General features: G+C 41.5%; 1 protein-coding gene across 5 annotated transcripts in view; it reads right to left on the bottom strand.

Annotated features, from left to right (window-relative positions):
* RIN2 (Ras and Rab interactor 2) overlaps positions 1 to 25,768 on the bottom strand; it is a 124,397-nt gene that overhangs the window by 57,113 nt on the left and 41,516 nt on the right. For 4 of the 5 annotated variants that reach the window (XM_075925778.1, XM_075925779.1, XM_006118558.3 and 1 more), the window contains exon 2: positions 11,781 to 11,873. In XM_075925778.1, the coding sequence (XP_075781893.1) occupies positions 11,781 to 11,837 (57 nt within the window). In that variant the 5' untranslated portion in view covers positions 11,838 to 11,873. Of the gene's footprint in view, positions 1 to 1,799; positions 1,942 to 11,780; positions 11,874 to 25,768 lie in introns of those variants that run through there. The other variant, XM_025182362.2, reaches the window with a different exon arrangement.

The raw sequence follows: 25,768 nt of genomic DNA, 5'->3' as shown, positions 1-25,768 counted from the left end.
GTTTTATCAACACTTGAGTTCGGGCTCTGGGGCAACTGTGAGCACCTTTAAACATGATCAGTGGGACAAATTCCTGAGGTATTTTAACTCCGAGGTTCTTTGGTATCTTTATTAATGGAGATTGCCCATCTCCTAGAACTGGAAAGGACCTTGAAAGGTCATTGAGTCCAGTCCCCTGCCTTCACAGCAGGACCAAGTACCATCCCTGACACATTTTTTGCCCCAAATCCCTAAATGGCCTCCGCAAGGATTGAACTCACAACCCTGGGTTTAGCAGGCCAATGCTCAAACCACTGACCTATCCCTCACTAAACTATCTTCCACCCCCATCCCATCAAAGAATAGGGAAAGGTGAATTTTCCAGGGATTTATATTTCATACCAGCTAACAGACAGTTGATCAAGTGGAAGAGTCATGCATGTCCTCTCTCCCCCACCTTACTGACTTATGAAAGAATGAGGGAATTCTCTCTCTCTCAAGGTTTCAGTACTTAACACTTCCTTCTGTCTCCTGACTCTGCCAACAGAGAAGTGAGAATCCACTACTCCACCTCCTCTCTCAGCTTTCTGTCTGGTGGAATATGAGTATTTCTACTGCTCTACCCTTCCAACTGGGCAGCTTCTGGGCATTATAAAGCGGGTACACAGCAAAAGGGGAAGGATGGCTCCCTGACTTCTCTCAACCTAGAGAGAGGAGGATGAGGCTAAAGGAAGTTGTAGCAGGGGTTATAAAGAGCAGAAGTAGGGATGTTAAATTTCATGTCATCAACAAACCGACTAGTCGATGGAATTACCATTGACTAGTTGATTAGTCAATAAAGGGGGGGAACTGCAGAGCCAAAGTGGGTTAGCTCCTGGCCCGGGAGCTAACCCTGCTGCAGCTCTGCCTTTTAAATGTGGGCCATTAGACTCTTAATACATTTGAAAGGCTGAGGTGCACCGGAATGGGGGACCAGGTGTGAGCTAGGACAGCTGATTAAAAAGCAGAGATATGGCATCTGGGACTGGGCGCAAGCTGGGAATCAGCTGATCTCCAGCTTGTGCCCGGTTCCATGCAACACCTCTGCCTCCCCTGCCCCTTGCGGAGATGGTGCTGGGGGGAACCGGCTTTTAAGCTAGCTCCCCGCAGCACTAGCTCCTGCTCCTCCCCTTGCTGCCTCTATCAGAGTCAGCAAGGGGGGGGAGCAACTAGTCGAGTCATTACTCGACTATCCGATAAGCTTATGTTTATCGGATAGTCGACTAATCACTTACATCCCTACAAAGGAGACCGTGAATAACCAGGGGAGAGCCAGGAGAGCAGCAGAAGGGGGTTATCCACTGTTTCTCAGTGTCACACACACCACACACACACACACAAAGCCCTGAGCTCCAGCTGGGAAGGCCTGGGAGTGGTTGTTCCATAAAGACCAGACTTGAACAAAAAAGCTTAAAGACTGGCTGAAAATCCCAAAGCTGCGCATGAATTTGTGTGTTGTGCTTTTAAGACTTTGAGAATTGTTTTTAACTGTTTGTTAATTAAACCTGCTCTAGGCTGGACTGGTATTAGCCATGAGAAAGCCTGTGTGGAGTTTATTAAGGGAGTGACCCATCAACTGCATTTTTTTCTTTTTTTTCCCCAGGGTCCAGAACAGAGGGATGGGCAGACTAAACACCAGTGCCATTACAAACCTATGCCAGGGTTACCGTATTTCAGGTTCCCAACAAAAAGTCACTGCCAGAGGTGTAGGAGCCAAGGGAGAACAATAGGGAATTAGAGCTGTGGGAGGTTAAGGGAGTACCTGCAGTGGAAGTACTCACTAGAAGTGGGGAGCAGTGTCGCTCCTTTTCATAGTGGCAGGGCAGCTGGTACAAACCCAGGATACAGAGTTGTTAAGGGGAGGCTGTACACCAGGGGAGTCCACTGATCATGATACGTCATTGGAACTGAAGCCCAGATGAGCTATACAAACCATAAAAGAGATTAGGGATATAAACCAACTGAATTACAATTCCCGTAAGGCAATGTGGCAGCATAACCGAATTAAAATATTTCACCTTTTGACCTTTTTCTTTAGTTTGTTTTTTCTTTTATTGTTTTGTTCTTGATTTTTGTTTTTGAAATTGTTATAAGAACATATATATTTTGCTGTTTACAGCCAGACACTGTCATAAGAGGAGCTGATACTTAAGTAGCTAGTTAGTTTAATGCACCAGCAGATGGAGCTCAAGAACATACAGCATAGTTCCTGCGTTTTCTAAGATCAATAAAAATACTTGTTGATGGGATGGGTGCATGTTGGTAATATATTAATGATTAATATGCATGCCAGAGTTCCATTGTACTTAGTATACTGATTGTAAAAGGGAAGGGTTGAGATATTTGAATCACTTAGCATTCTGGTTCAGGACCAGATTCGGTAACGCGAACTGAATAGAACTTACATGGGAGCTCTTAACAGACAGGATTCTAAACCGAAACTACCAGCTAGAATGCTGACCATGTAAAAACAGACATGATGTTGAGAGGTCAATGCAGTTGCTCATTGCCTCACTAAGGCCCAATATGTAGTTAAATTCTTGAAATGTAGTTCTGCCTTCACCAACGGCCTGTTTGAAATTCCACTGAATTCAATGGAAAAAGATCACTGACTTCCTAGGAGTTTTGGGTCAGGTCCCAAGATTTGTATTTTGAGGATTTATCTTAAAAGATCAGATGAAAGTACATTTCGTTCTGGAAAGTCTATACTAAGCTGATAGCCATCATAAGCCGTAAGCCCATGGAAGTGATCTGCAGAGATCTTGCAGGGATTATTCCTGGCAATGAGATAGGGATACCAAAGCCAATACTGTGGGAATTTCTGAACCTGGAACCAATGGTGTACACATGAAAGGATTTTTTTTTTTTAAAAAGAGTGACACACAGTGGACTCCTGGGTGGAAGCAGAAAGTCGTCACCTGGAATCCAAAATTTAAATTAAGTCAGTAATTTCTACATATATACCAATCAGTTTTACATCCACAATGCTTCCTCAGAAATTATTTAGAAAAGGAAACCCCCTTTCAAGGTCAAACACTGTAATATTATCATTTAGCCATTCATTTTCACCTGATGGAATTCAAAGCCTTTGTAATCCCAAACAATAATTATCATGACCTAGAGTACATGAAGTCACACACTAGCATAACAACATAGTATACATCAGCAGCCACAGAACTCTTCTCCAGTATGAAATTGCTCAACAAAACCTATTCCAAACATTACCCAAAATACCCACAAGTACTGTTTATACTCTCAAAATCCAGGAATGACATTGCAAAATACAAGTAACTCAAAACCACACATGTTTCTTTTGTATTGTATCCCATCATGCTTAATGCGAGTCAACAATATTCATCCTATAGGCCTGAATTTTGAAGACTGGTGCAGATGGTATATCCACAAATGGAATAGACTACTGCCATTCATGAACATCAGTTTCCTCAGTTCCTGATCTGAGGAAATTGCCCTTCCATTCTGCTTTCTACCAGTGACATAAGTCAAAACAGCCTCTAAGCTATTCTAACAGACTTTGGGTCCAAGCAACACAGAATCAGGGACCTATAACCATCTCCAAGAAGTCGTCCTTTCATCACCTGCTGCTCTACGTCTAGAGGCGTGCAGCCACAGTGGATAATCTAGTCTCACATACCCCTTGGAAAGAGGTCCATACCATTGATTTTTTTAAAGATGAGTCTTTCTATCCATTAGAATGGTGCAAGAAGCCTCAGTGTTGCAAAACAGCTGTCTTTTGTTTAGATCAGGGGTTGGCAACATATGGCACGAGAGCCGTAAGTTGCAGGCAAGATGATTTTTTGTGGCACGTCCAGCATGGTGTAGGGGCCGGCAGACCAGCAAGTGGAGTTAGCGGCATGACCCCGCAGTGGGCTCCGCATCCCTGGGGCGTGCAGCTCCCCCGAGCAAAGGGGTTAACACTCCCTTTCCCCCGCTACAGGCTCTGCCTCCTGCTTTGGGAGGGGGCGGGGCTGAGACTGCTACACAGATTGGAGTGACCAGGCTGCCACCTCCGTGGGGTGCCAGGGTCCAGGCTAAGCTGCAGCTGCTCCCTGCGGGTGGGGAGACCCTTCCCCAGAGTCCCACAGGGGGCTGGAAACAGCCCCCAGGCTCTGCCTGCCCCAGCCCCAGAGCTGAAAGGGCTGGGCTGAGCTGGACTGGGCAGAGAAGTGACACTGCCCCACTGGCCCCTCCTCACCCCAGCGCTGCTCCCAGGGGCCTGCGAGTCCCAGCACTGCTGCCCTGCTGGTGTGTGCACTGGGGGCACAGGGATGTGGGGGCAAGAGAGGGGTGAAGAAGGATGCAGGGGCAAGATGGGAGGGGTCAGGTCTTGCACTGAGGGAATGGGGAAAGTTAAATCTTGGCATGCCACTTCTGAAAGGTTGCCAACCCCTGGTCTAGATGGCTACTGCAAGACAGCTGTTAGAAAAAACACAAATGATTCCTACATTTGCATGGCAGCTGCATTACCTGTTTCTGTACTGCAGCGCAACTGAAAGTTCTCCATGAATTTATGAAACTTCCAAGTTACTCATCATATACTTCAAAGATAAACTGTAGTGGCCACCGCTGAATGTTTCCAGGGGATCACACTCAGACTTTTAAAACAGCTAAGATGGGAAAAGAAGGATAAACATTTCTAATCTGAAAAGGAAGCATGACCTAAAAACAAGGATCCATGCTGTACTTAATCAGGAAGCAACTCCCTGCACTTGCTCCTCCCCCCCCCCCCCAGTATTTCCATTTTTCATTCTTTCTAGAGCCTGGCACCACAGCTTTTTCCTTCCTGTTTTGATAAGTAGAGTGCAGCAATTCTCAAAGGGCATCTGTATAAGAGCCTGGCAAAAAGCCAGTGATGGCCAAATGCTTGCTAGTTCCTAGCTGCAGACTTATCCCAATGTCTGTACAGACTGAAGTTTTCACGTACTTCAGCAACTTGCAATTTGTGCTGTGAGCCAGGAATTTTTAATATTTCCTCCCTTGGACTGGTAACATTTAACTCTGTTGTGGATTAAAATCTGATTAAGTAACAGGCAAGTCTTAGAAACTATTTAGTTTCCGAGTAGACAGACATTAAGAGACGGGTCCCCCTAAGAATGTTTTAATGATGGAGAGACACAACAAAGGGGAAGGATGACCCAATAATTAGGTATTAATTATTGGGAGTAGGGAGATGAAGATTTAATCACCTGCTCTGAAAAAAAAATCTTGGGGTTTTAGGATGAGTCATTTAATCTTTCTGTAAAATGGAAATAGAAATATCTCCCCCATCTTCTTCCATTGGGAGAATGAAGATTAAAAATTGCAAGATGCCCAGAAGCTATGACAATGGAGACCATTGCAAAATGATTGAGATAGAACAAGTTGATTCATTTTTTGTTAATTTGTCGTTTCTTTTTATATATAGTAAAAGGTACTTAGAATGAAAGACTCCTGATAGATTTAAGAGCATTCAGAAACTTGGCAAGAGAGCAAATGTAACTTGAATAAACGTAAAATAAAATAGCAAAATATCCCTAAATTCTATGACGACAGGCTGTAAATCTGGGAAGACATTCTGAGAAATGTCTCTCAGGAGACATCATGAATGTTTCTGACACATGCTCCAAACACAAAGAAATCAAAAAAGTAAAATATTTGGAGCAGTAATAAAAAGAGAAAAGGCTATAGGATTCGTCTTTGAACTGCAAAGTGTTTTCTTGCCTAACTCATCCAGATGCAGAGAAGTTACTTAGCTGTGCTCTAATGACCTCACATGTGGAGAAAGAGAAGGAAACATTCCTGTAGATCAGGGGTAGGGAACCTAAGGTCTAGGGGCTAGATGTAGCCCCTAGTTTCCATGGATCTGGCCCCCCGAGACTCAGGGCTTCCACCCAGCATTGGGGATCCCATACTGGTGCTCCAGCCCTCCTCCTTCCCCACACTGCCTCCCCATGGGGGTGAAGCACACAAAATCTACTAGCTTGGGCCCCAGTAGGCTCTGGGGTGCAAGGGGAGTGCGGGGAGTGCTTTTCTCCTTCTCAGGGACTACATCAGTGAGGATTTGTCTCTTATTTCCCCTTGCTTCTCACTTGTGCGCGGTCCCCGACTGATTTTTCAGTGGGTCAGTGGCCTCTGACCCAAGAAAGGTTCCCTACTACTGCTGCAGTCACCAATGCATCTGCTCTCCAACTGTACAATGCAAATGGAATGCAGCCAGCCTGCATACACAGATTGTTTGCAGCTGCCAAGATGGTCTAGCCTAGATCCTGAGCATAATTCTCCTGGGGGTATGAAAAGGTAGCTTTCAGCTGCATTCCCATCTGTCCATTCCAAAGGCCTTCCACCTACCTACTAGGACTGGTCTCTGCCAAAAATTAGAGTAGCCATTGTTAAAAACAAAAACAAAAAGAACAACTCCTCTCCTCTCCCCTCCCCTTCCCCCCCCCCCCCCCACACCCACCCACCCATAACCCAGTTCCAGGGCTGCTAATGCTGTAAGGGGAGATTCAGGTAGCTAGAAATCACAAGGGAATACAGATGCACTAATTGTACCTTTTTGTCTAGTTACCCACATACCAGCGGACAAGGCTGCTGGGAGGTGTTTGGTATTTTTGTTTCAACCATCTGGCACCCCTAGTTGTACAAACACCTTCCCTCCCCCCCCCCAAAAAAAGGGAAAAAATTCTGTTGAAGGGAAAAAAAGGGGGGGACAACCAAAGTTGTTGAGCAAAAAAAGAAAGGGGGGGAGACGAACTCCAAAAATTCTACCCTGCCCCCAAATCCAAAAATTAAAATAAGACAGCATTAAAACACCATGTCTCCTTTAAGAGTGAGTGCAGGGATAGGAACAGGGGAACGGTGGAACACTAAGACCCAGGGGAAAGCATTGCTTCCCCTAGGTCTTTTGGCCAGCAGCCTTGGGGAACCAGGTAAGCATGGGGGCTGAGGTCAGGAGGGCTGGGGGTGTTGGGGACTGGAGTAGGTAGGAGAAGAGAGGCTGGGCACTGAGTGTTTGTAGAGTCGCCAGATGCCAGGCATTTTCACCTCCTGGCTAGGGGAAAATTCAGAAAATACCGGACATTTTAAGTGTCTGGTATTCTCTCAATTTTTAACCGGACAGGAGCCGAAAAATACCAGACTGTCCAGGTGAATACTGGACATCTGGCAACCATATGTACAACCCAAAAATTCCTTTACATGGGGAGGGAGGGTAAAAGAAGGGAGAACAATCTTCAGTGACTAGTTACATTGATGTTATGGCTGTTTATGTTGCCATAGTGTCAACAAGAAGCTTTAGTAAGCTGGAGAATTGGGTCTCCTACAATGAGGGGGCTTGAAAATAAAGAAGATAAAATGGTCAGTCTGTGTGTGTTTTAGTTAGCATGTGGTCTTGTTGTCTTTTTCTTAGCTGAAAACAGTGATAGTTTTCAATAATTATACATAAACTAATGAGAGCATCTCCCTTACCAAACACACACACTTTATCAAGACCCAATGCAGCAAAGCAGAATGCATGTGCCTAAGCACCACTGAAATCAATGTAGACAATACACAGAACTGGATTCCCTACTTCAATCTCCTAAACTACCAGCTTGCATTAGGTATGAAGATAATCTTTATACACCACTGAGAAATGGAGGCAATTTGATCGTATTAATGAACTGCATGGTCACTCACTTGAAATGAAAAAGACTGTTGATTGCCAACAAATAAAAAGAACAGCTGGGTCTTTACAAAGCAAAACATAACCAGAATGTGTTCCAAAAACTGAGAAGCTATTTCTGTCCCCAGATGAACCTGGTTATTTTTGATTACATGAGGCTTTGTGTAAGTTACCACAAGGGGAAAAGCGCTATCACTCCAATAACTCATGCCTCGTTTGTTTTCCAATTACTTGCCTAATATGACTGTGTCCAAATAATAGACAGACAAATTCTGTGATCCAATGAGCATTTCAGAGTGTAAGTATGTCATACAAACTATGAAACTGTCAAAGTGAAAATTAATGACATGATGCTTTGTCAATTAACATTATTAGCTCCTATGCTCTGGGGAGCGTAGGCAACTACACTGCCATCTTAGCAGTTAAAAGGAAGATTTGCACTTTGTTTAAGTAATAGCTGTAGAGATATATATGTATTTTTGATTAGTATGGCTGGGATTTTCTAAGGAACTTAAGATATCCAAATCTCTTTGAAATTCACAGGAAGATGGGCACCTAACTTCTTTAGGTTCTTTTCTAAAACCCCAGGCTATAGCATTACAATTTTACCTGACATGCCAGCTAAAATTGCCTATAGAAGAAGTTCTAATGTCTCCATGACTGTAGATCATTCTGATTCTATGCCATCTTGCAGGACAGTGACTAGATAGTGTCTGACCTGCCTATCCACATGTCCCACTGCACTATTCTGAACACCCTCCACTGCCACCTCTCCAGCATTCATATTGCACATAGTTCACAGATACCGCCCTTTGTTCATCCAGCTTGCGGGCAGTAGAGGGGGACAAAAAGAGAGGGGAGAAAGAGGACAATCTCCCAACTATTTGAACCTTGAATACTGGAATCCAGGGACTTGTCTACACTAGAACATTTTGTACCTGTTTTCCATCAGTGGTGCAGCAATACCAATGTAAGCTCTAGTGTTATCTCTGGTGTCGATAAGGTGTCGGTTACCAGTGTATCATTTGTTAAAATACCCAAGCCCTATATTTTCCACTGCTTCCGACATTTGCTCAGTGTTTCAAGCACACCAGATTGAGGGATCAGAGACTCAAGAAATAACATTTCTAAAAGGCGAGCGGGACAGTTCAAGGTTGCACATTTTTAGTACCAGCTGGAGGAAAACCATCTCTGACTGGCTGCTTTTCTCTACTTGCCTCAGCCTGTTTCCTGGGGTAGGTAGGGCAGTTGCAGGAAATCAGTGCAGTTTTCTACCTCCGCTGCCCAATTCTCCCCTCCTTCCCCCGGTCAACACCACTCTAACAAAGTGAGGGGGAGAAGAGAGCAGAAAGCGCCTCTCCCTCCAAGCCTGAGAGAAGGGAATAAAGAGATCCAGGGAGGAGCTAGGGTAAGGAGGGGGAGAGGAATTAGCTGGAGGGGCAGAATAGACTGGGAAAAAATGATGGTTGATGAAGAATTAATTGCTGGGCAGGAAGTGACTGATTTGGGGCTATTGAGACACCCTATGCTCTCACCCCACACACTTTTTTGTGCCATTTTAAGTACTGAATTTGCTAGCATCACCAAGATTTAACCAGAAAGCTGGTGCAAAATGCTGTACCACAGACACACTGTAGCGCTGCTTCCTCTCTGGAGAACTGATCCACTTAGAACTGACCTGATGAAATTTCACTGGTGCAAGTATCAATACTGCTTTTTTAATGCAGTTTTGCCACACTGCTGCTCTTGTCCTCTGCATACCTTCCTAGTCACAGCCCCCAGCAGTGGCTTCTGGGAAGACTGTTACAGCAGAGGAGCTGTTACGTCAGCTATGCCCATCCATGCAGACACCGGTGAGAGGCACACCAGGTTAGCTTTGATGGAAGGAAATTGAATCCAAATTACTGTCGTTGTCGTCTCTGCACCATTGGGAGCACTGAGGTTCTTGGGCATGTGGATGTTGCTGGCATGCTAGCCATATCTAATGTCTCTTCTCTAGACAAGGTATTGAGGTACAGATCAGAGAGAGAGATTCAACGTTAGACAGCAAGAGATGATTTCAGCCTTGGCGGGGGAAGAGCAAGAGCTATGAAATGTCTGGAATGTAACCTGCTGAGGGGAAGAGTAGGGTGTGGCCAAAACAGAAGGGCAAGGCTGGGCCATTTAAGATTCAGCAAGATGGCAGGTACAAGGCAGCAGTTACATTTTAGCTTTTTATTTATGTTGGCTGCAATGCTAGGAGAAGACAGTCACCATTATTTCTGAAAGATCCAGCTCTTTGGTGTCAAGCAGCAAAGTTTGTAGCAGGAAGTCAACATTCTGAGACAAAAACAATCCAAACATTAATTCAGCACCACCAACACCTCCTACTATTTCAGTCACTACTTTACAGGCCCTGTCTACATTTAGGAAAATTGTATTTTTATTTTAGCAGTGGTGTTACCAAGAGTATAAGATGTAGCACAGACTGGTCTGGGAGCAGAATTAAACATCCCAAACTAATTACTTTTATGCCAGCATGCAACAACATTCTCTGTAAAAGCTCTCATTATATCATCATCATCTTCAGGAGGGAAAAAGAATTTCTTAAATAAAAAGAAAACATAAAATGAAATACAATCCAGAAATACTGTTGTTAGAGCAACAGTAAGTTAACGTGGTATGTTCTCTGCACATTAAGTATACTTTTGAGATACCCACTGTAATAGTAATCAAAAATATTCACACGTTCCAATACCAAAAGGAACAATTGTTATATTCTAGTCTGACCAGAATTCCTTGAATTAGTTTCCATTTGGACTACAGCCATTTTAGAAACAATCCAACCTTGATTGTGATATTGCCAGTGATGGAGAATCCACCACAATCCTTGGCAAATTGTTCCATTGATTCATCATTCTGACTCTTAAAAATTTCTACCTTATTTTTAGTGTGAGTTTTTCTAACTCAAATTTGCAGCCACTAGATCTTCTTAGATCTTTATGCATAATGAGGGTACATCAGTGTTTCTATGAAAACTGTAACTGTTCCAATTTTGTGACTATTGTGTTGAAATTCGTTGTTTTAAAGTCACTTGAAAAATTGTTGTTGCGTTTTATTTCCTAGTTTTGATTTTAAAATATTTATCTAAGGTTAGTGGGAGAAAAAAGTGTTACTGTAGGACTGTGGTGTTGCACAATTACTTTTTTGTAATTCCATAGTGTTGCAGGTGATCAATAGCTTAAAACTTATTTAACAGTAAATGCATGAAAACCCCTTTTCAGGTCACTTTTAACTGGTTATTTAGAAATATGGTCTCAGAATTGACACAGCTATTCCTCACTGCAGACTGGCTGTGTAAGAAATACAGAATGTTAAAAGTTTAATCATTTGAGGATATCAGTACAAAAAGTAAGATGATAAAATGGTCTTAAATGTCTGGTTAAAGTAGAAAAATACTACAAAAAAAAATCAAGAACCCATGCAGAGCTTTTCTACAAGTTTTCATAAAATAATCTATGTATTGAAACTGAGCACAGAATGGAAGGGGAGTTTTTCAGAAAAATTATGAACAAAGCAAAACCAGGAATTAGAATGAAAAAAAAAAAAGTAAAGATTGTCTTGTAACTTTAACTACAGCAATCCTTGCTGTAAAGTCTATAAGAGAGAGAGAGAGAGAGAGAGTGTGTGTAAGAGAGAAAAGCAACTACAGAGAAAGCCACAAGAAATACTTACACAGAACATATCATCACACAGAGTATATAGCAAAAAACACACACAAATGAAAGGGCTGGACCTCAAAACGTGTAAAAATGAAACACCCAGTAAGATACTTACAATTTACAAATAAGGCTCTTTACATATCAATAGCTGTTTAGCATATTCTGCAGCATCAGTTACACATAAAGCCATGTGCTTTGCATTTGTATTGATCTGTTCAATTATAAAATCCTAAACTGCTGGAAGGCAGGATAAACTTTCAACTGTGCTAAGGCAACTTCTCTCAGCATAGCTTTTGTAAAAGCATTAAGGTTCACTGCAGCTGGCTGTGAGACTATAAACAGCCTTACGTTCCAAAGCATATCTGTCTTAACTATTGAAATAAATCCGATCTTCCTTTTACCTTAAAGAAACTTCCTCTCTTGTCCAGACAACGGGCTTCCATTGTCACAGACGACATCTTCCTGGGGAAGACTCCACTGAACGTCTTGAACTCCTAAAAGTAGAGACATTTTTAATGGTTAGTCCAGTCTGTAGGAAATTCCTTTCTAAGCCACAGGAACAGTCACAACAACAGTTCTGCCAAGATCTTTTTCCGTCAACAACATAGTGCCATTGATTTCCCACCAAAGCCCTTACATATCCTTTTTGTCTATTATTTCCTATAAATTGCACTGCTTCAAAAGACAGCTACTAGAAGTTCCGTTCCCCCCCCCCCCATCCCCTTCACAACTGATCGTGTAATGATCTGAGAGGATTTTAATGCACTCATTAAAAAAGAATGCTAAAACATAATGATTGCTTTGTTTGTTTGCTTGACCTCAGTCTGAAGTACAAATAGAACAAATGTTAGATGTCACCACAATCCGCTTCTAAAGATTACAGCTTTAATGTAGCTGATCAGAGAAAAAAATACCACCAGTAAGGGACAGAACAAGTTACTGTAAATGTAAGAGAGGAAAACATTTCCTACTTTAAGAGAGAGTGAAATAACTTGACCTTTGCATCAGAGAAATTTATATAGAGGTGCAATTACAAAGATATCACCTTTTCCCATAGCTGAATAAAATGTGATTCACTATCCAGCAGAATATAATGTTTACACAAACACAGGCCCACTGATGGGGGTGGGGAGAGAAACATGCAACTGTCCTGGGGATCAATTATTCAAAAGGGCCTGGGCCTCCTGGCAGCTGCAGCAGGGCTGACAGCCTGAGTCCGAGGCCCTTTACATCACTGCCAGAGACCTGGGAGTCATGGTTCAGACATACTAAGGGCTGGCAGCGGGGGGTGGGGGGAGAGGAGGGGAGGGAGAGTGGGCGGGGGATGAGGAGGAGGTACACAGTGCCACCCAGGAGGTGCTGAGAGCCACCTTGTCTAGGGGCCCAGCAATTCTGTCAGCCCCTCTGCACAAATATCCCTCTATTATATGCACATATCCATAAATATATTTAACTGATTAGCAGTGTTTAAAAAACACAATCTCAATTGACTCAAGTTTGTATTTTCTGCAAACAAAATCTGGAACGAAACACAGGCCAAAATCTTCAGTCCCTCGTAATCATTTTTCACCAGAAGTTTAAAAAAAAAAAAACACTCACCCTCATCCTCCCCCTTCATTAAATTACAGCAGTTGATTATGTTGGAGTTTTCACCTAATTATTTCACCAAAACAAGTATGTGCAAAATATGCCACAGAAAATGGTAAGATTTAGATTAGATATAAATGTAAGTGAAAAATTGAGTGCATCAGTTTAAGTTTGCAGTTTAAGTCTGAGTGCAAGTTGCAGTGAGCCAAAAATTTCTGCGAGCTCAAAAACAAAAATGAGCAAACAAACAAAAAATCAGCCTCTCTTGCTTTCCTTTATTAGCATTATTAGAAGGACCCAAAAAGGGCAAAGATCAAGATCAAAGAAGAAAGAGGAGATAAATACGGTAAATGGGTAACTGAAAAGAGCAGAGAAGCAAAAGAAAAGACCTACAAAGAAAAAGACGAGTGGGTATAGGTATAAAATAGAGCATTTTCTTTTAATTTTAGCATGTAGCAGGAAGCTTACCATTTGCCCCACCTTGAACTTTTGCCCATTTCTAGAGCTAATCTGCAAGTACAGAACATTAGAGAAGGACTGGAAAACTCATGAACCAGCCCATTTTCAAGAGACTTTCAATCTTATCTTCGACGCTGCAGAGGTTAAGATAAGAAACTTGAATGCGATACACTTAAACTGAACTCAGACTCTACTGGTTTACCAGGGTGCTTCTTACACCTCAAAGCGAAGATGTAAATTCCAGAAAAAAGGAGACAGAGGTATGCTAGCTCTGATCTATTTTTAGCACAGTTGCTTGAAGTATAGCCCCAGCAGCATAACTATCCAGAGGGGCTAGTTGTCCTGCTATGCAACTAGTGTCTTGGATGGACTCGTATTTGGAAAGGTTGTCCTCGCTAAGGACGTTAAGGACTAGTCTGCTATCCGATAAGCAAACGCTTATCAGATATCAGAGGAGTAGCCGTGTTAGTCTGAATCTGCAAGAGCGGCAAGGAGTCCTGTGGCATCTTATAGATTAACTGAAGTGTTGGAGCATAAGCTTTCGTGGGCAAAGACCCACTTCATCAGATGCATGTGGGTCTTTGCCCACGAAAGCTTATGCTCCAACACTTCGGTTAATCTATAAGGTACCACAGGACTCCTCGCCACTTTTGCTTATCAGATAGTAAGTTGACTAGTAGATTCCTCCCGCCTATTGCCTCCATCAGCGGATGGGAGGGGAAGAAGGGGAACTTCAAAATGGCAGCACCGCACAGCTGAGCCCAGGATCAGCTGTGCACCACTGCCACTTTAAAACCCCAAAGCAGTGTTTCAAAGGGGCAACTGCCGAACAGCTGATCCCCAGCTCAGCTGTGCAGCACTGCCCCTTTAAAACGCCGCCTCAGCATTTCAAAGGGGCAGCGCCGTGGAGCCTGGGGACTCTTGTGCATTTCAAAGCTGTGCATTTCAAAGCAGGTGTGCAGCCTGGAGTAGGCGGGACTTCCTGCTGGCCCTGGGCTGCAGGTGGAATTACACATTCCTCCTTTGAAATGTACAAGAGCCCCAGCAGCAGCTCTTGTACATTTCAAAGGAGGAATGCGGAAGCACCTATCTACTACTTGAGTTTCCATCGACTTGCAATTTAACATCTTTAGTCCCCACCCACCTCTGACACCATGACTACACTTCTGTTTTTAGCGTGCTAGCTTAGTTGGAGTTGGTGTGGGTTTCCTTGAGCTTCAAATTGCACTTTGAGCTTACACTGTAGACATGCCCCCAGGGAGTAGCTGGAAGCAGGTACACTCTTTAAAAACATGGGTTAACTTTTCTAATTTTAAAAGATTTAAGTTTGACAGAGCACTCTTTAAACAGCAAACCCTGATTTGTTTTGTTTAAATTTCATTATTTATTATTTATATTACTGGGCTGATAAAATAAGGGACTTTTTCATTAAAGAGAGTGATGCAGGTTGAACCTCTCTTGTCCAGCAACGTTCATGGTCCGGCATGATTTTAGTTGCCAGGATGTCCACTTATGCATGTGACCAACTTTACCGCAGCCCCTTAAAGGTTTGTTTACAGCAAGCAGCCCTGGCTCTCAGTGTGCAGTGTGGTTAGATAGTGCTAATGTTCTCCTAAATGTCTAAGAGCCCAGTGTGCAGTGGAAATGCTGGTAATGCTGCCAAACAATATTGGCCTCCTGTGGGTCAGCAAATTCTCTGGTTTGGCTCCAGTCAGGTTCCAAGGGTGCCAAACTAGAGATCTTCAACCTGTACTTGGACTAGTTAATCTCTGTGCCTCAGTTCTCCATCTGTAAAACAGGAATAAAACCTCTCCTTCTCTCACCTTTTGTCCCTCTTCTCTAGGTAGACAGATACTGCCCAGAAAGAATACTATGTATACATAGAGCATCTAACACATTGAGGTTCTGATGTCAGCTGGGGCTTCTAGGTGCTACTACAATGCTAACACCACCACGTAGAAACAGACCGTTATGTATGTATGACCTTGGAGGAAAGATCAGTTCCAAGGTTTTGGTCATGCTTTGTCTATATGCAGGAGTCTGGGAGCTCCATGAAGCACAGAAGGGACTTCTCAACTCTTCCATCCACCCTTCAATGCCCCAGGATTCCTGTTGCCCTCAAACTCTAGGGACGAATCCCAAAAAAGAGAGAGATTCTTCCAAATTCCAATTGAGGAGCATTGTCTTCCCTAGTGAGTTAACATGAGGTATACTTCAAGTGTTCTCTTTTACTTGATCCCCATACATGCATACAAGCTCACCAGGAATGCTCACTAGCTGTAAGAAGATTAATAGGTTGGCATGACTACACGCGTAGGACAGACCAAGAGCAAGCTTCTCATGGGAGCTACTAACTTAATCCGCATGGATGCAGGCTAGCATACTAAAACAACAGTTACAAGCTGTTACTCCTCCAATACCTTCTCACAGCCACTAGGATCCACTGCTTCTCTCCTTTTCTTGCCATCTCCATTCTTTCTGGCATCCTGACAAGAACATCCGCAAAGAAGACATGACCCCAAAACTTGTTGCCAGCTCGCTAGAGGCAGACATCAAGGTACTGAACAATTTCTGGTGCAAAGCTACCAGAGCCCACAAATTTAGGAGCAAGATGAGAAGTGGTAAGGTCTACAATGAGACTTCCAAGAAGCTCCCTGAGTTGAGAATCTAACATATGAGACCACAGCACTAGAAAAATACCAAAGTGGTTGAAAGTGCTCTAGTAAAAGGCCACAAGATCATATCCCCGGCTAGTAATTTCCTGATAACGTACCCATATTAGTAAGAGGTGAACTGCACTATTACCAGCACTCCAAGCATAGACCCCAGTTTCACTCCGAAGGGTTAATGGGTTTCTACCACAGTAGAGGATCAAGTGGCAGAATCTGATCTGGGGCACGTATCCAAGTTCTCAGTCATCCCCACAGCAGTGCTTGAGCAGGAAGTACAAATGAGGATCAACTAATTGTGAAACTCAGCTCCTCTGCTGGCTCTGACTGCAATCGAGCTATGCCCTGCAAATCCAGGGTTGTGGAGGCAGATATCTGCGGCTCATTTCTGCAGATACAAATGCGGATGCAGATACTAATTTTGAATTCACACAGAACTCTGCTTATTTACACCAACTGAGGATTTGGTCCAACGTACATAAACTGAAATAAAACAAATTTATTTCCTTTATATCTTTTCTCTTCAGTCACAATCAGGGGGTCCCTGTCACAATCACAGAAAAAATAAATGCAAGACAGAAATGCAAATTTCAAGTTGATGGTGTCCCCTTAAAGTCATCCCCTATGCAACACCACAGACTCCAGGAGCGTTACACTCCAGACTTCTGAGCCCTGTAATTTATTTACACATTTCTTTCTACATATGCACATAAAAACGGTCAGAAACAACTCTTTCACAGGAAATCTAGTCTTCTATTTTACTGTACCAGAAGTATATTTACATACTACCACAATAAGACTAAGCCAAGATTTTATTTTTAAATATATATTATTTCTGTAAGTGGCAATAGTAAAATTCATGTTTTAAGATTTCAGACACATACTAAACAAATACAAAAATGAACAATGTGAAGATCTATAAATTAGTACATCTAGAAGCACAGGTGTTATATTCAGCATCAATAACAAATAGCATCTGGAAACAAAGTAACTGTATACTCTTCTTGCTAGGTATTTCACGTCTGTATACTTTTCCATGACTGCTATTGTTACTATTATTTGTATTAAAGTAACACAGAGGCCTCCACTAGGCTTAGGGTACCTCTAGTTTCTGTGAAAAACAGACCCATTAAATTACATCCATTCCTCCTTTAAAATATCCTGTTACATTTGCTCCAGTTGCTAGAGAAACAAACAGCTTCATTTGTCCAGAGTAAACTCAATGCAAACTCTAGCATTTCACAGTGAACTGAGCCACATTTTCTCATACACTCATTTATCCAAATAAAGGGGCGAAGCAGGCTGAAATAGGTAAAGAATACAAACTTTCAATTTAGCAGAAGCAACTGCCTTTCTCCTAAAACAACAGCACAAATGGAACTGTATAACCAGGAGATTAGAAAATAAGTCTAATAAAAAAAAACAATTTTTTATCAGTGACAGAGGTTTAAAGCTACAGCAAAACTACTAATTATAAAAAAAAAAAATCACAAGAGTAAAAATTTCAGCTATTTTCCCTATAACGAAGGTCAGAATTCTCAGTTATACTAAGGGTCAGACACTGTTTAAAGGTGCTTTAGATTAAATGAGAAGCAGGTGGCGGCAGCTTTTGGGAAATGAAAATTAGTTCAGTTTTTGTAATGCAGAGCTTTGAGTGCGTGTTGATTTTTCTTCTTTTGCTTCTCACTTGTGTGTGGGCCCCAACTGATTTTTCAGGTGATCAGCTGCCCCCCCTCTGGTCTAGCAGGAGGGAAGGAGTCATCCAGGAAACACAGGACTTCCATCTGCAACTAGGAATCATGTAAGGCATCAGGATAACATCTGCCTCTGTTTTTTGGAACCAACAGTTCTATGGGTTACTGCTAAGTAATGCACAAAATAGTTTCACAAACATGAAAACAGCAAGATTTCGGATGCTACCTTCCGGCTGGGTAGACAAAAGGTCACAAACTAACAACAGATTGGCTGTTGTAGCTTGATGACATTTTAAGATGGGTTTCTGGGCGTTCATGCAGACAATGTCCAAACAAATCTATCCAGACTTTCCCCCTCAGTCCTTAGAGCACACAAAAAAAATAAAACACTGGCTTTAAGTTAACACAGAAACAGACACTAGCTGTGCTTCTAAGCTGACCAACTTTTATACCACAGAAGAGACCCTTCCTTCACAACCTTCTCTGACCATGAAAATACAAAAACTGTAGGAGGACCAAATATTAATATTAACTGAGTCTATTGACTCGTACTTACACATCATTCCCATTAATTATAGTTACACACAAAATGCTGTTCTGCTCTAAAAATGTGATTGTGTAATTCTATGTTTACTGTATCTCTACATTCCAGATTAAATGTACTCGGTTTGAAATACTCAATTTTTCTCTTAATTGCCACCCCCATAAACTCACTCTCAGATCTAAAAGTGAAACTGGAATTTTCCCTGTGTGAGCCTCATCCTCAGTAAAACAGATTCTGCTGGTCAGACCATCTCTTCAGCTACACCTGTGCAATCTCTTTGTGTTCAAACATACTCCAAGGAACATAGGTGCATCCTAAATCATAGAACATAGGCATAACATGATTTGGCCTATAGAACCTGGATTCAGTCTCACAATCCATGAGAAAAAAAGAGAACACAGTTTGGCTTTCAGATCCTGAGATGAGACTACAGAAATAGCAGTTTAACACAAAATAAACTTTGCTAAATAAGTTGATTGGATCAAGAAATTGTTGAGAAAAAAAAACATTAAATGTGGAAACTTCCGTTTAGATCAGGGTGGGTAAAAGTCAATGATTTTTTGAAATAAAAATTTTGATCTGGGCCACACACACACACCCACCCACCCATCTGGGAATATTTTGAAAAAATTCATACCCTGGGTGAAAAAGGAAAATGTGTCAAGAGTAAGCAGTGCAAGGAGAAGATACAGGGGCTATGTGCAAAGACCAAAACATCATAAGGAAAACTGATTATTGGGAGAGGATGATGTGGATGAAGACATGGATATCTCTGACGAACAATGTGGCTCAACTTTGCAATGCATCATTCTTCAGGACTCCATGCCTTTTAGCATAAGTGTGATTTAACAAGAAAATGCCTGAGACATTTGCTATATTGGATGTTGCAAGAAAAAGAAATTTAGCTTAGCTAATCCTTATGGCTTGTTTGATTAGTTAGAGATTTAAAATCTAGTCACCCAAATACACAGAATTGAGAAAGCTTCAGTAACAGAAATCTAGAGCTGCCACTAAGTGTCATTGTCTTATTTTATATACATAATGCATGCCTCTTATTTTGGAACATCATGGTCACAGACCATAATGATGATGCCTTAAGTCTATTCCCCATTTTACTTTAGCATTACTCAGCTTTCCCAAAGGAACCCCATCCTATACTGGTTTTCAATGGGGCTTACTCCAAAATTAAATGTGAGCTAAGCACAGTCAGACTTAGCTTTTTTTGTAACTTGTAATCAGATCTGCATCAAAATGATGGGGGGGGGGGATGAAAGCTAGTTGTAGAAGTTTTAAAAACAGAGTACAATTTAGGGTTCTGAGGACTTGTCTGTGAGAGTTAATAAAATTTGAAACTTAAAAAAAGGGTTTAAGGATAGTCATCAGCCGGCAACTCAAGAGTCTGCTGCAATTAGGGTTGCCAGATGGTTTAACCAAAAATACCAAACACCCCTTCCCCCCCCCAAAAAAACCCCCACACACCAGGGAAAAAAAATCTGTTGAGAAAAAAAGAGGGGGGAAGAAAAGGGGGGAGTTGTTTTTTCCCCCTCAACAAAAGGGCCCTAAGAGTTAAGCTGTCTGCCAGCTTGTCTTCCTGCTCCGGGCCAGACACCTCCCCTGCGGAACCAGGTAAGCACCTGGTATTTTTGCCTCCTGGCCATGGAAAAAAAAAAATCAGAAAATACCAGACATTTTAGGTTTCCCGTATTTTCTGAATTTTTTTACCGAACAGGAGGCAAAAATACCAGACTGCCCAGGTCAATACTGGACACCTGGCAACCCTAGTTGCAATTGCACATGTAAAACATTTATGTAACAATTAAAATTTAGTTTTATTTAGTTAAAAAAGTGATCTAAAAAAGTATGCCCTCTTAGATGTTATAAAATGTTGCATTGGGCTAGCTGTAAATTAACATGTTTTAGTGATCAGTTTTGCCCCATTGTTTGACAAAATATGTTTGGTGTATTTTTTAATTGCTTTGATTTAACTCAATCCACCCTGGTGTAGATAATAAAATCCATGTAAAAAAACCAAACAATCTATACAGTAGACAGATCAGTGTTTATATTTTATTTTTAAAAAGGCATTTATATCGGCATTCATCTTTTAAAAAAACAGAGTTTGAAAAAAATCTTCATGAAAGGGTAAAATAGTTTACGCACATATTTACATATCATCTCTGCCAGCATATTGTTATGTTCAGAAGTAGGTAGCCAAAAGAAAAGCTCAAACCTTTTACACAGAGTGGTTATAATGACCGGATTCATTCTGGATATGGTCTGCTACATACAATTAAGCAATTTTTTTTTAAAACTGCATATCCATTAATATGATTGACCCTAATTTTTGACCAGGATAACTCAACCAATTTCAGTGAAGTTACCACCATATAGAATTGGTATATCACCAGAGAATCGGGCCCAGGATGTTTTACAATTCCTCCCTTTCCTCACTCAAACAGGCACTTTCCACATTCAGACTGGGTGTAAAGCTGGTCTGAGAGTAGGGAAGCCTTAAACTAGGTGTAAGTATAATTCACTCCAATTTCCAGGCCTTTGTACATGGCTAAAGCAGTGTCAAGAGATTTTCAGTGTAAATGAGAACTCGGGCCAAAAAATATTTTTAGTCATATTATCGAATGGTTGCAAAACGAAAGTTTAAAAGCCAAGGCATGCAAATAAAACATTCAGCACATGCTTGTGTGTTTTGCTGAAGTGCCGAAACCAGACATTTCTAATTTCAATGCAGAGTGAAATTTTCTACCTGGAGTGAGACTGATGGGTGCCCATACCATCCATGCTGGCTAAAATCTCAAAGTGCTAGCTAGGCCTGTTCTACGTTAGAAAATGTGGTTATTTTGACTATGGAGTTCAAGGATAAAATTCACACCCCTGAGGGGTGTTGTTAAACCAACCTACATTCTGTGTAAACAGTGCTATGCCAATGGAAGAATTTCATCAAGCTGGCTACTGACTGTCCAGGAGATGGATATGTTTCCTGGAGAATCCCTGCTTTTAGCAAAGGTAGGGTCTAGCCTGCTGCAGCTCAGCTGTGCTGCTGTGGCATTTTAAATGTACTGGAGCCCTCAGTTATGCAGAAATGTTGGAGGATCAAAAGGAGGAGGAGGAGCAGATTAAAACATATTGCTTTAACATCTTGTTCCAGGAATTCATGCAACAAATTAATTAGACAAAATATTATATTAAAGGATGCAACAAAATCTGCTGAACTAGTTTGTTAAATTTTTAATCTGTTTGTGCAAATGTGTTATTTTTAAGAAGTAAAAATTTAGTCCTCAGCTGACCATATCTGCCTGCCTTTTGAAAGCTACAAATAATGAAACTGGCAAGATGGGGTTTTTAATTAAACATATAATATTAATAAAAGGCAAAGTCCACTGAATTCAGAGATTTGTTTTTATGTGAAAGGCTTCCAAAGCCACAGTTATAATCCTCTGGTTTTCTTTCCCTACAACAATGAAGCAGTTGTCACACTGTAGTTGTGAAATGGTGTTCCATTTTACCATAATTTTTTCAAAGAAGGGTGTTAATGAAGGCCAGTGGTGTGGAAACAATGACTATCACTAGGCTTGGAAGGATTAGATTTCTGTTGCTAAAGGCCAGTAAATATCCATTTCACTGTACATACACGAACCAAGAACATTTCCATAATACTTTGTAGATGAGCATAATTTTTCTTTGCTTAAGAACAGTTTTATTTGAGGATATTTATGTTGTATATTTTGACATGCGAGGCTGACAATTTGAGTTTATTCTCAATTTAGTTTTTAATCTTTCTATTGTCATTACATAATTATGTCGGATGTCCCACAACTTGAAAAATGAAATTGCTAAAACTAAAAATCTTAAAAATAAAAACTCTGATACTATCCTTTGAGAAACTACTAAAAAACTGAATTCTGTGCATCCTGACTACCAAGAGGAGGAGGAAGTAAATGAATTAGGAAATGCATTGGGAAGGTGGGAGGATTTGCTTTGGGAATTATTAAAAAGGAATAAAACAGCTCTAAGAACTTGTCAGATCCCAAAGACAGGACAGTCTGGGCCAGATCTTTCGCTGGTGTAAATCAGTGCAATTTCCATGACTTCGTGCAACTATGCCATATTATACCAGCTTAAGATTTTGTGGGACAGAGATAGACCAGAACAGTATTGCATACAGCTTGAACAACATCAGTTAACAAGTTACTTATATAAATCAGCTGTATTATGTCATTTTACTAAACATGCAGTTTATACAATCTATGTCAACCCTACCTCACCCTGGCTACTTAGAAAAATGTATATTCTATTGGGTAAGAAACCACAGAATCACAGGATTGGAAGAAAGCTCAGAAAGTCATCTAGTCTAAATCCCTACCAAAAGCAGGACCAATCCCAACTAAATTATTCCAGACAGGGCTTTGTCAAACCGGGACTAAAAACCCTCTAGGGATGGCGATTTTACCACCTCCCTATGGAACCCATTTCAGTGCTTCACTACCTTCCTTGGAGGATAGCTTTTCCTAATATCCAGTCTAGACCTTCCACACTTCAACTTGAGTCCATTGCTCCTCATTCTGTCGTCTGCCATCACTGAGAACAGCCTCTCACCATCCTCTTTGGAACCTCCTTCAGGTAGTTGAAGGCTTCTATCAAATCCCCTCCCCCCCTTACTCTTCTCTATAAGCCCAAATCCCTCAGCCTCTCCTCATGCACCATGTGCTCCAGCTCCCAATCATTTTTGTTGCCCTCCACTAAACTGTCACTAATGCATCCCCATCTTTTTGGTAATAGGGGGCCCAGAATTGGACACAATACTCCAGATGTAAGAGCCAAACTTGAACAGCTTAATGGGAGTAAATCGGGGGGTCCAGATAATCTTCATCCAAGAATATTAAAGGAACTGGCACATGAACTTGCAAGTCCATTAGCAAAATTTTTTAATAAATCTCTAAACTCAGGGGTTGTACCATTTGACTGGAGAATTGCTAATATAGTTCCTATTTTTAAGAAAGGGAAAAAAAGCGACCCGGGTAACTATGGGCCTGTTAGTTTGACATCTGTAGTATGCAAGATCTTGGAAAAAATTTTGAAGGAGAAAGTAGTTAGAGACATTGAGGCTAATGGCAATTGGGACAAATTACAACATGGTTTTAACAAAATGTAGATCGTGCCAAACCAACCTGATCTCCTTTTTTGAGAAAGTAACAGATTTTTTAGATAAAGGAAATGCAGTGGATCTAATCTACCTCGACTTTAGTAAGGCATTTGATACAGTACTACATGGAGAATTATTGGTTAAATTGGAAAAGATAGGGATTAATATGGAAGTTGAGAGGTGGATAAGCAACTAGTTAAAGGGGAGACTACAGCGGGTTATATTGAAAGGTGAACTGTCAGGTTGGAGGAAGGTTACTAGCGGAGTTCCTCAGGGATCAGTTTTGGGGCCAATTTTATTTAATCTTTTTAATCACTGACCTTGGCACCAAAAGTGGAAGTGTCCTGATAAAATTTGCAGATGACACAAAGTTGGGAGCTATTGCCAATTCAGAAAAGGATCGGGATATCATACAGGAAGATCTGGATGATCTTGTAAATTGGAGTGATAGCAATAGGATGAAATTTAATAGTGAGAAGTGTAAGGTTATGCATTTAGGGATTAATAACAAGAATTTTAGTTATAAGCTGGGGACACATCAGTTGGAAGTAACGGAGGAGGAGGAGGACCTCGGAGTCCTGGTTGATTATAGGATGACTATGAGCCGCCATTGTGACATGGCCGCGAAAAGGGCTAATACGGTCTTGGGATGTATTAGGCGAGGTATTTCCAGTAGAGATAAGGAGGTGTTAGTGCCATTATACAAGGCATTGGTGAGACCCCATTTGGAATACTGTGTGCAGTTCTGGTCTCCCATGTTTAAGAAGGATGAATTCAAACTGGAACAGGTACAAAGAAGGGCCACTAGGATGATCCGAGGAATGGAAAACCTGTCTTATGAAAGGAGACTTAAGGAGCTTGGCTTTTTTACCTTAACCAAAAGAAGGCTAAGGGGGGGACATGATTACACTCTTTAAATATATTAGAGGGATAAATACCAGGGAGGGAGAGGAATTATTTAAGCTTAATACCAATGTGGACACAAGAACAAATGGATATAAGTTGGCTAGTAGAAAGTTTAGATTTGAGATTAGACGAAGGTTTCTAACCATTAGAGGAGTGAAGTTCTGGAACGGCCTTCCAAGGGAAGTAGTGGGGGCAAAAGATCTATCTGCTTTCAAGATTAAACTAGATGGGTTTATGAAGGGGATGGTTTGATGAGATAACATGATCTTGGTAACTAATTGACCATTCATTAGCAGTGGGAAATAGGTCAATGGAGGGATGATAGGAGTTACTATAGAGAACTTTCTGGGTGTCTGGCTGGTGAGTCTTGCCCACATGCTCAGGGTTTAGCTGATCACCATATTTGGGGTCAGGAAGGAATTTTCCTCCAGGGTAGATTGGCAGAGGCCCTGGAGGTTTTTCGCCTTCCTCTGTAGCATGGGGTACAGATCACAGCTGAAGGATTCTCTGCATCTTGTGATCTTCAAAGTATTTGAAGGCTTCAATATCTGAGATATAGGTGAGAGGATTATTCTAGGAGGGGTGGGTGAGATTTTGTGGCCTGCGTTGTGCAGGGGGTCAGACTAGATGATCATAATGGTCCCTTCTGACCTTGAAGTCTATGAGATGTGGCCTCACCAGTGCTGAATAAAATGGAATAATCACTTCGTTAGATTTGCTGGCAATGCTCTGACTATTGCACCCCAATATGCTGTTAGTCTTCTTGGCTCCAAGGGCGCACTGTTGACTCATACCCATCCGTAAAAAATGTTACTGGCAATCTGCACCTGATCCAAAGCCTGTTTAATTCCTAGACTCCTCAAACATTTGTAGTGCACAGGTTTGTGAAGATCATTCCACTGAGGCAAGCTCCAACATTTAAAGAATCCATTAAATCTAACAATCTACTGAGTACTTTTTTTCTAGTATTCAGGAACTTACAAGGCCATATGCCGCAATCAGTGCATTCAACTCTCACTGACATCACCAGAAACTGCGTACAAGAACAGAAGTTAACGAAGCCCTGTGTGTTTTTCTGAGTCTAGACAGCCCAGAAAGCAATATAACCTAGCCTAATAATAGCCAACACCAGAGTGATCCCAAAGCACATATTTAGGGCTAAGTATGTCCTGTATGTTGTTACTAAACATTTAATTATCACTGTTGCTATTTATTAAGTCCCATTTAGCATCCCTCGCTGGAAAAATAAACTTATTTTAGGAACACTTTCATATTCGCCCTGTATTGCTCTCCTTTTCAATCTCTGCTTCTCTCCTCCCTTCCCTATGGGAGGCACCAATTACTGCAACCCAAGTCCCAATCCCATTTTATA

The sequence above is a fragment of the Pelodiscus sinensis genome, chromosome 3 (genome assembly GCF_049634645.1).
Source record: "Pelodiscus sinensis isolate JC-2024 chromosome 3, ASM4963464v1, whole genome shotgun sequence".
Taxonomy (NCBI): domain Eukaryota; kingdom Metazoa; phylum Chordata; order Testudines; family Trionychidae; genus Pelodiscus; species Pelodiscus sinensis.
The sequence above is the reverse complement of the archived record's forward strand: the minus strand, read 5'-3'. Positions and strand labels throughout refer to the sequence as shown.